Genomic DNA, 11525 nt, shown 5'->3' with positions numbered 1-11525 from the left:
CCATCTTGAAATACAGTCTCTGGTTTACTCAGTTATAGAAAGGATGTTTTGTCTTTGAAGAAAAAGGTTGGCGACCACTGGCATAGAAGACCAGTGTCATGGTGAATGACAAAAGAATATATGAATGGTGATAAAAAAAAATTGTGAGACAGTGCGGACTGTATGCATAGCAAGTGAGTCGACTGCGCATGCCTCGGTCTCTTGTTCAACACACTAGTCCATTCCAAAACACTATTATATTATCCCACCAGAACTCTGCACCCAGAGAATGCAGGGTTACTCGTGGTTCCTAAAGTCTCCAAAAGTAGATCAGGAGCCAGAGCCTTCAGCTATCAGGCTCCTCTCCTGTGGAATCATCTTCCTGTTGCGGTCCGGGAGGCAGACACCGTCTCCACATTTAAGACTAGACTTAAGACTTTCCTCTCTGATAAAGCTTATAGTTAGGGCTGGCTCAGGCTTGCCTTGTACCAGCCCCTAGTTAGGCTGACTTAGGCCTAGTCTGCCGGAGGACCCCCTATAATACACCGGGCACCTTCTCTCCTTCTCTCTCTCTCTCTCTCTCTCTCTCTCTCATGTCCTATTACTGCATCTTGCTAACTCGGCCATTCTGGATGTCACTAACTCAGCTTCTTCTCCGGAGCCTTTGTGCTCCACTGTCTCTCAGGTTAACTCGTATTGCAGCGGTGCCTGGATAGTGTGATGTGTGTGGTTGTGCTGCTGCCGTGGACTTGCCAGATGCCTCCTGCTGCTGCTGCTGTTATCATTAGTCATACTTCTACTGTTATTATACACATATGATTATTGTCACACATGTATACTATCAGATATTAATATATTATTATTAATTATACTATTATTACTTTCATTAATGTTGTTGTAAGCTACTGTCATTACCCTCTGGCCTGCATCTCTCTCTGTCTCTCTCTCTCTCGCTCTCTCTCTGTGTCATTGTGTCATATGGATTACTATTAATTTATTATGTTGATCTGTTCTGTACGACATCTATTGCACATCTGTCCGTCCTGGAAGAGGGATCCCTCCTCAGTTGCTCTTCCTGAGGTTTCTACCATTTTTTTCCCCCGTTAAAGGGGTTTTTTTTGGGGGAGTTTTTCCTTATCCGCTGTGAGGGTCCAAAGGACAGATGGATGTCGTATGCTGTAAAGCCCTGTGAAGCAAATTGTGGTTTGTGATATTGGGCTTTATAAATAAAATTGATTGATTGATTGGTTAATATAGGCAAGCCAGCTGCAGCTGCTGCACTACAGTGAAGTTAATTTTAAGATGGACATTTGACAGACATTCACTCCGGACCCAGCAGTGTCTTCTTAGTCTCAGTTTCACACAATGTCAGCAGTAGGAGGGACACCTATAGCTGCAGACACATTCTGTTTGTAGTGTACACGGCACTCCCCTACAAATCATGCCGGCCAGTAGTTCAAGACTAACCCACCAAAGCGATAGTTATTTGTACAGACTGTAAAATTAATGGACATAGCTACTGTGACGTCACCCATTGGTTTGTGGACTCCTCTTTTGAAGCCTTGGGTTCTTCTTGAGTTTTTTGTACCAGGATGTAAACATTTTTATTTCTTGGTTAAAGTTGGGATTTTTTACATGGGGGTCTATGTGGACAGACTGGCTTCTACAGCCAGCTTCAAGTGGTTATTTACAGAACTGCTTTTTGGCACTTTCGTGTTGGCTTTATTTTTCAGCCCCACAGGTTGCCGCTTGGGCCAAACATACCAAAATCCACTTAATAACTCATTATATATGAAGACATGATTCACCTAATAAGAAACAAGATGTAATCCTCCCCATTATCCCTACCCTAATGCTAACCACCACTTTTTTGACCAAATACTTAATAGTCAGCCAAATGCTAACAGCATTTTCTTCAAAGCTTCCGCCTTGGGACCATGGAGCGAATGGGACTGATCATGGACTGACATGTAAGTTTAGGGGGCGAGTCATGTAGCTAGTGGGCAGGTTATGTAGCTGCTCCAGCTGCAGCTATAACTACCTGAAAATCCCTAAACTTCCTGATGGCCCTCTCTCGCTTGGCTGTAAATGATGAAATGAGGTAAGGACAGTATTAGTAAATACTACCCACAAAAGACATTCCTTGGAGAGCAGTATTGCACAACTTTTTTGGGGAAAAAGATGGTTTGAAAGAAAGCAGTTAGTGTCCACTCAGTATACATGTTTCATATTATGTTTTTTATGAATAATGTAACATTTAAGGTTGTTGTTTTATGTTATTTATTGATAGAAAAAAACAACAGAACATACTGAAAACAAAGACAGTACATATGCTCTTTACTTTTTTACTTTATTTTTATTATTTTTAAAAAAATATTTGGGAAAAAAAAAGCAGACAAAACCAAGGACAACAAACAAGGACATCAAAGATGAAGGTGAAATGCTTAACATGTAAAACAGAAAATGAAATTAACTAAGGTAACAAGGGTAATAGGTCCTTTATGGCCATGATCATCCTTTAAGATCACTAAGGTCCTTATCATCAACGACTTTGATTCATGGAAAGCCAGGGTATTTTTAAGGAGAGAGAAATCTTCCCCTCATTCATAAGCTATAGTCCATTCTGTATGTCTTAATACTGAAAGGAATAAAAGAAAATTCGCCAGACAAAATACACATTTAAGTAAAAGTTCACTTCAAACTTCAACTTTTTAGTGGCAAGTCTCAGAGGAAAAAGTCAGTTGTTCCGTAACATAAATTTCCATAACTATTTCTATCCATTCAGAGATGTTGAAGGCTCTTTACTCTGCCATTTCCTGATGACTGCCTTTTTACAACCTGCAAGTAATATTTGTAATAAATACCTGTCCTGTTTCATTAGCCCAGTCGACACATTTCATAAAAATTAAGTTAAAATCCAGCCCTAAGCTCACTGTTGATCTGATCACATCTACCCAGTAAGAAGAAATTACAGGACACTTCCAAAAATATAAACAAATAACTAGCAGATATGTTACCACACATTCTTCAACACTGACCATGTTCAGGTTTGTTGAGTACATTTGCTCTCTAAGGAAACAGGAATTAAGGAAACAGAGGATCTGAACTGGACAATTTAACATACATGAATTCAAACAAAGTCTTGCTGAACTACAAAGAAAAAACGTGTGATATGTTTATTTCTCCTTGTATGTTTATGTGTGTTTAAGGATTTTTTTTTTTTTTTTTTTTTTTTAATTGACTGCACAATTACGTCACTGCGTCAACGCCAGTGAATGTCTGCGTCGGGACGGGGGCACGGAACTGTTGTAGGGTCGACGAATAATTGGAGATGAAAGGGATAGATGGCTATTGTAGTGGTAAACTGGCAACAGTACAATCATCTGTAGCCTTATTTTAAAGCAAGTAGTACATGAGGACTCGCGAAGGAAGTGCTTCGCAGAAAGGTAGTAAATGTAGGGAGAGTTGGGGAGGGCTGTAGCTGCTGGTGTTTTTTTTTTTGGAGAGGGAAAACAACATGGCTGCGGTGGAGCTCGAATGGATCCCAGAAACACTGTACAACACCGCTATCTCGGCTGTGGTGGACAACTACAGCCGATCGAGAAGGGACATACGGTCGCTCCCAGAAAATATACAATTCGATGTCTATTATAAGGTAAGATTTTACAGTCAGGGAACGTTATATTCGACACCCAGTAGGTTGTACGAGTTTGTGTTGTGTTGTGCTGCTAACGTTAGCTAAATTGCGATAACGCTATGCTAGCTGTAAAAGACGAAAAACTGGGGGTCCTGTTACATCAACCGCTAGCTTACACCGCTCTTTGTTTTCCTAATATTCAAGAGTATATTGTGTAATGAACGTTTGTTGAAAATGAGCGGGCGGCCGTGTGTAACATTTTGGTAATGTAGTTATTGTTGTTTTGTAAACTAATAGCATTTTCGTGGGTTTGTTGTCAGTACTGTGTTTTCACCCACTGAAGTAGCTCTTCTCGGACAAGCAGACATGTTAGAGCATAGCATAGCTGGGCTTTGTCGAGCTGTCTGCTATCAGTTTGCCGTAGACAGGAAACTCAAAACGGTAGTATATTGTAACTTGAAAACAACATTTTTGTTTTCCCCAACACTCATTTAAATGCAGCACCGAAATAAGATATCAAAACAGTGCTGCTTTTGAGCTACAATCAAGGCTCTAGAAGGCTCTAACCAGGATTTTAGATACTTGAGGTCATAAATAGGATTCAGACACACAATAAGTTATTACATAAAATGATGAAGAAATTTTCAAGAACCTGCGCCATATCTAGGTCAGCAGTAAAATTTAAGCAAATTTGTGGCATTGACCAACTTATCTACTTTCAACAAAAGGTCAGATTTCCTTGAGCTTTATCCCTTCCGTTGAAGCTTGCATTCAGATGACACCTGTGGATTTCATCTGCGCATCTGAAGCTCATTCAATTAACTCAACTTGCAGTCATTGTTCATCTGCTTTAAGTATGGCTGTGCCTCACGTTTTCAGCAAATCATTGCCTACTATGTGGCATTGTAATAGTGGGAGACCTAGCATCAGAACTAAGTCAGATTTTTATTCTAAGCAAAGAGGGACTCTCACAGCATCAAATGATTAGCCCCTTTTACAATGCCAGATTTTCCGCAAATGTTGGGCCGTTTTGCCGGCAAGCTGCAACCGTTTAGACACACAGAGTTGGATTGGCGAGTTGATCTGAGGTGCCCAATTTTCCGCCTCCTAGGGTAGTCATATTAGCGGAACCCTTTTAGTTTAAAAAGACCGTGGCGGCCTTCTGCAAAGGGAGGGGCTGTTGATGACGCCGCACGTGCGAGCCACTGGCAGTGGATAAACAGGAAACAGCTGATAGCAGGAATTAGCGAGCAGTAAGTAGCAAGAGGGAAACGCAAACCTGACACACACTACAGTGAAGATGAGCAACTGGGCAGACAAGGAATTGTGCGCCCTCCTTGCCCTCTCAAATAAAGAGGCCATTAACTGTCAAATGATGGGGACGGTGAAGAACGGGAAACTGCCCATTGGTTCAACAGCCCATTGGTTCGACATCCCATTGTTCCGACCATATTAAACTCATTGTTCTGAAGTCCGTTCCGAAATCATCATGATGCCCTGTGGTTAAGGTCTGGTTAGGTTTAGGCACAAAAACCACTTGGTTAGGGTCAGGAAAAGATCATGGTGTGGGTTAAAATGAAAAAGAAAGTGGCAAACACATAAGCCGTGAGCCTGCTCCGCCTCAAGCCGGTCGCGGCGCACCATTTGCCCGCCGCAAGCCGTTCAGCACCGCGGACAGTCGGACTAATGGGATGTCGAACCATTGGGCTGTCGAACCAATGACATGGACCCGAAGAACGAGATAATGGCCGAAGGCCTGACTAGCTGCGGCTTCCCTCCCACGTCACTGTTTACATCACATGTTGAGCTACAGGTTTTGTTACCTGTTCACGCTCCCCATTGCCCCGAAAAAGGTGCATTGTGTATAAACAAAAGTAGGTAGGCGGCATTTTGCTGCACTCCCAGATTTTGTTATTATACTGCCAATGCTGAAAGAAGACTGATTGGGCTTTCCTACAAATTTGCACAATTCCTGTTTAAAAAAGGCTATTGCTACACTATAAGGTTTGTGAGGGGGCAGGCCATGGAAGTCTGAAAGGCTTTGCACAAACTGTGTGACTGACTGTGACTCAGGAGGGAGAGTGGTGTCGTCCACATATCGTAAGATTGGCTTTTTGTCCCCGGCTGCCCCAGTCTGCATGTCAAAGTTAGGGATGTCACAATACCAAAAATTCAGTAGTCTGTGCCGATACCAATAAAATTACACGATTCTCGATACCAAAGTCGATACCACAGTAAAAAAAAAAAAAAAAAAATCCTAAGATCCCATGTACTTAAACAAGAAATACTTTATTAAAATATTTGCATATACAATACCATTTCTATCAACAGATTGATATTACTTATATACAGGGGTGAAAGTTGTTTTAAATTCTTGCCAGTACTATTACCACAACCTTCATTGCTTCACATTGTTCACCTCTCCTCGCTTCATGCATTTTTAAAAAGCCCAGTCAAAAACCAAACAAACAAATGAAAACATTTCAATATTTTACTGTACCTGTATGGAGTAGAAAGAAATTAGAAACATTTTGTGTATAGTAAAATACTTGTTTTAAAATGTTTAGGGTGCTGGCATGTATGAACACTTAAAACCATGCATGTCATTTTTGTTTTTCTCTTTTCCTCTTTACCTATTTTTCGTTATAAAAAAACATTGATCAACATCCGCAATAAACTCAATAAACTATTTAAATATTTACTACTTAAATCACGCTGACAGTAGGGTTGGGTACCGAAACTCAGTACTTTTTGTACTTGGTACCGATTCACGTCGGTAGTACCGAGTACCAATTCACTTAAAATAAAACTGTGCCAAATTTCGGTACCTGAGGTGGAGGCGGAGCGAGAGTGCATGACTCACACTTCAGACTCAGCAACAGTGGCGACAAAAACAATGTGCGGACAAAAGTTAATGTGCAGCACTGTTCCTAAATGTTCTCAGTAAAATGTTGAAACTGAGAAGTTTAGACTATGGGCTCGAATGATGCATAGTGCGTCCAAATTCACACCGTTCTTCTCTGTGGATTTTCTCCGCGACCATGTGTCATAGCGAGAAGCCACGCATATCAGCGGAAACAGCAGAACTGTAGCTTTCCGACAAGGCCAAGCACTTGTCGGTAATCCAATGTTTTCACAGCGAAAAATTACAATAGAATGATGTATAACAGAGCTTTCATACAGCTTTGCACACACATTACTCTTGGATGGATTACTCACGAACGCAGGCTCGCACAGAAATGCCACGCATATCACATGAAAGCGCAGGACCACACACATCATTGTGCTGTCATCCCATCACGCTATAAATACAGATCAATTGTCTACAAAATAAAAAGCTGACGAATTTCTTTACAATCCATTATACAGATCTTGTTATCAGTCACTTCATATAGTGAGGAATATCGTATCTTACCACGTCTTAGGCTTGCGTGTGTTTCTCCCTGTCTATCCACATTTGTAGTCCGGCTTTCAAGATGCAAATATCTCCATATTGTCCAGTTGACACTCCATCAAACTTTGTATGACAAGACCAGCCACTTCACCTTTGCGCACCCAGACAACTGTAGCCTAATGCATGCTGACAGTCACCATATACATTGAGGGGGGACACGTGCCCCCCCACCAATGCCCAAAATGTCTCTCCAATATATAACTGAAACTGAAAAACAAATATTATCTTGGAGGACATCATTGCACTTGGCTGACTATTTTTCTATGATCTCAGATGTAAATATTGCATGTTTCTTTCAGATAAAACATATTTTTGACTTGTGAATGAGTCAATGGAATTTCTTGCAATAATGAAAAAATACTGGCAATCATGTCCGCCTGGCACAAACCACATGTTTTGGACAGCTGTGAAGTGACAGAATGTCCCAGCATCATGGTTCTTACGCCAGGGCAACACCGCCTGCGGAAGTGCCGCGAATAGCCTCGAAGCGCCGAGAAGAGAAGGCAGTTTCCTTTCGGCGCCCATGTTAACCGACTGTGTCGTCCACACTGGCCGCGCCGCGCCGGGAAGCTCCGCAGCAGGTTCACGATTTGCAGCGATCAGTTCGGCGTCTGGTCTATTTTCTGCGCGAGCCACGAGCGAATCTGACAAGCCAGGCAGTGAAAAACAAGAGCTGGGAGCAGAATCGCTTGTCGACGGCATGGAGAAACGCGCGTCTGATGTGAACGGAGGTGCTCCGGCGCGCGCGAGAATTTCGGTGCGCTGCGCTTCCGCGGGCAGTGTGGCCCTGGCGTTATATTGCCAGTTTCCAGAGAGTCTCCCCTCTTCATATATGGCAGAATATGTCTTTTTCCAACTTGCTATGCTGAGATACATGTAAAAATGTAAGAATTTAGGCACACAGATTTGTTTTTTTTAAATGATATAAAAAATAATATAAAATACAGGCACATAGAAGAACATGAAATGATGGCAAATCTGGTTAGCCCAGATTGTCCTGAAAGAAACAAGATATAGCATGTGTTTGTAGCCTTTATAATGACTGTGATATGAGCTTAAAAGTAAAGGCAGTAAAAATACCCAAAAAAGGCCTAGGGCCCATAGGGTTAAAAAGCAAAAACAATAAACTGTTATTGTTTTGTGAATGCATCCTGTGTGTATAAACCAATCATATGGCTAAAAATTGTATTGTGGTGTAGTGTCATATAATGTAATAATGGCAAAAGGGGTAATATTTGTGTTCTGTGTCACTTCTGTGCAAACCTCACACCAAGATCTGAACCGCTTCCCAAACCAGTCGTGGTACAGCCGGGCAGCGAGGCTTCAGACGTCATCAATGACGTCACTCGTCTGAAACGATACAAGCCTCGATACGCGCATCGTGGAATTGGATTACTCGATGCACACTTCGAAGCATCGGCACAGCACGTAACATCACTATGTACTGCTGGAAGTGAAATACCTGATCGTTACATGCAGCTTGTTCAAGCTGTTCTCTGTGTTGTTGAAATTAAACAAAATAGCATGGAACATATCTGCTTACTATGCTACTGATTTTAATTGATGAACTGAATGACATTTACCGGAGTGTTGCACATCTTGAAGGCTGGGCTCATAGGAGACTAGGGTTGTCATGAGAACTGATACTTTGGTACCAAGTGCCAACATGCAAAAAATACGTCGGTACCTGTTTGTTTTTGTTTTTTTGGTACCGTATGTATCGGATACAACTTTCCCCTCAGCGGGCCGTGTCGATTCCTGTCAGAACTGACGGGGGGAGTATATATGCATCAGTCTGTGCCGAAGACGAGCGCCAAAGAAGAACGCCTGTTCTCCGTTGTCTTTGCTAGAAAGAATGGCTTCTACAAGTGCTAGAGCTTAGATCGGGCCCAAAAAATCCAGCTCGACCCTACCCGAGCCCGTGCATGCTCTGTCCAACCCCTCTGAATGTAGGCATGGACTGTAACGCTATATGGTGTATATTGCTCCCATCAGTTCCGGAAGAGTCATAGCACCGATTCTTACGCTGGTATCAGTTCTTCTGTTTTTTTTTTTTTGTTTGTTTGTTTGTTTGTTTTTTTAAAAAGAGTACTGTTTTTTTTTTCATCATGGAATCGAAAGGTATCGCGAGTATTGGTGCTCATGACATCACTAGTCAAAGTATACTTGTGCAAGATACTGAATAGACTTGCACCGATTTATTGGCAGTGCTTGGAATCAGGCCGGTTTTCACGTGATCAGCCGTGACCTGCGACCAGCCGGTCAGTCTGAAATATGCCGATTTAAAACGCCGGTCAAATTTCTGCCGCACCGCATGATTGACGTGTAACATCAGCAGCGCACACACAAGCACATGTGCAACTTACGGCTTGGGCGATGTGAGGAAGTGAAACACAGCGGATTCTCAAGTAATCATTCACACACACACACACACACACACACACACACACACACACACACACATCAAAAGAGAGAAGGAGAAAGTTGTTAATTGTTCGTGTTAAACTGAACTGCGGAGCTCTCACTGCTGCACTGTGCCGCTTGAAACTAACGAGCCGCGTGTCCGCATGCCGAAGATGTGCGTGTCCACGCGCTTAGTGGCGGGCGTGTCCCAAAGACCTGTGTGAATTTTCCACAGGAAATATTTTTACTTTTTTGTCTATTCAAGAAATTACCCACAAATGCTATACACCAAGAAATATTATTCTATTTATCCATGTTTTTATTTATGTAGGCCTATGCCTTTTTTACTTATTTATTTTAATACTGTACCTGAAGTTATATTTGAGCAAAAAGGTTTGTGTTTGTTTGTTTGAGATGATTATTGAAAAGCTGGTTGTGTCTTGGTTAAAATGCTCTAATAAAGGAAAGATAGAAAATATTGCAATATCTTGTGTGCTGTAAAGTGGTTTGAAAAAAATGAAATTGGAATCGGACAAAATTGGAATCGGCCATCCAAACGCTCTGCAAATCGGAAATTGGTATCGGCCCAAAAAATTGTAATCAATACAAGTTTAATACTGAACCCCAAATTGCTCCTAATGGCTGTGCCACCAGTGTGTGAGCGTGTGTGAATGTTCAAACTGAGTAGTAGGTGGCACCTTGCATGGTAGCCTTGGCCTCAAGTGTTTGAATGTGTGTGTGTGAATCGGTGAATGTGGCATGTAGTGTTAAGGTGTTTTCAGTGGTCCATTCTATTTACAATGAAGATCACAGAGTTCTCACTGTCACAGACTTTCCTTTGCAGTCACCTGACCTCATCCCCAATGAACATTTTTGGGGGCACCTGAAGACTGAGAATGCCAAGCATTCAGTGACATCACAGGAACCTCTTTGGAACTTTGTCAAATCATGCTGGCATAACATGGGTCATCAGGTTTTTGCACATACTTTTGGAATTCATGCTAGCTATCGTGCATGCTGTTACTGAAGCAAAAGGGGGACATACCAGATAAGATAGTGAGATAATACAGATAAAATATTCTGAAATATATGCTCATCTTTCAAATATTCAACTTTTCACTCAAATTGTTACATTTGAGACAAACAAAAGCAAAATAGAAGTATCTTGGTTAGTAGTCTCAGACTTTTAGACTAGTGCCTGTGTGTGTGTGTGTGTGTGTGTGTGTGTGTGTGTGTGTGTGCGCGCGCCCCCAGCGATATATATTGTGATTTATATTTTTTTTAAGTATGCATTATTTTCCACCAGATGACTTTAGTGGCTCTACTTGGTGAGAATTAATCATTCTGGAATTATTTGGCTGATACTGCTTTGAATGCAACAGCATTAAATGTGCTGAAAATATGCATTTGTTCAGTTAAACCACCATCCTTTTAAGTATTTCCCCTATATGCAACTAGCAGCGGTGCACCACGCTGCTGATTTTTATTTTTTTTTTTTCGTCTTAGCTCTTTAGAAACTACCATTATATTATTTGGCACTACGGACGCTTCATAACCAGGTCAGTTCACATGCTTGTGAGTAAAGCATATAAGAGGAGAGGAGAGGACTCCGTCTTATCTCTTCATAAACTAAAGTTATATTATTTTGACGGACGCTTCATATACACTGAACAAAAATATAAACGCAACACTTTTGTTTTTGCTCCCATGTTTCATGAGCTGAACTCAAAAATCTAAAACATTTTCTACATACACAAAAGACCATTTCTCTCAAATATTGTTCACAAATCTGTCTAAATCTGTGTTAGTGAGCACTTCTCCTTTGCCGAGGTAATCCATCCCACCTCACAGGTGTGGCATATCAAGATGCTGATTAGACAGCATGATTATTGCACAGGTGTGCCTTAGGCTGGCCACAATAAAAGGCCACTCTAAAATGTTCAGTTTTATCACACAGCACAATGCCACAGATGTTGCAAGTCTTGAGGGAGCGTGCAATTGGCATGCTGACTGCAGGAATGTCCACCAGAGCTGTTGCCTGTGAATTGAATG

The 11525-nt window shown here is 41.6% G+C and overlaps 1 protein-coding gene across 2 annotated transcripts in view; it reads left to right on the top strand.

Moving 5' to 3' along the window:
* Positions 1 to 3246: 3246 nt before the first annotated feature.
* Positions 3247 to 11525, top strand: part of appbp2 (amyloid beta precursor protein (cytoplasmic tail) binding protein 2) — a 43342-nt gene continuing 35063 nt past the window's right edge. For both annotated transcript variants that reach the window (XM_049576766.1, XM_049576767.1), the window contains exon 1: positions 3247 to 3634. In XM_049576766.1, coding sequence (XP_049432723.1) covers positions 3497 to 3634 — 138 coding nt within the window. In that variant the 5' untranslated portion in view covers positions 3247 to 3496. The remainder of the gene's footprint in view (positions 3635 to 11525) is intronic.

The sequence above is a fragment of the Epinephelus fuscoguttatus genome, linkage group LG5 (genome assembly GCF_011397635.1).
Source record: "Epinephelus fuscoguttatus linkage group LG5, E.fuscoguttatus.final_Chr_v1".
Taxonomy (NCBI): Eukaryota; Metazoa; Chordata; class Actinopteri; order Perciformes; family Serranidae; genus Epinephelus; species Epinephelus fuscoguttatus.
The sequence above is the reverse complement of the archived record's forward strand: the minus strand, read 5'-3'. Positions and strand labels throughout refer to the sequence as shown.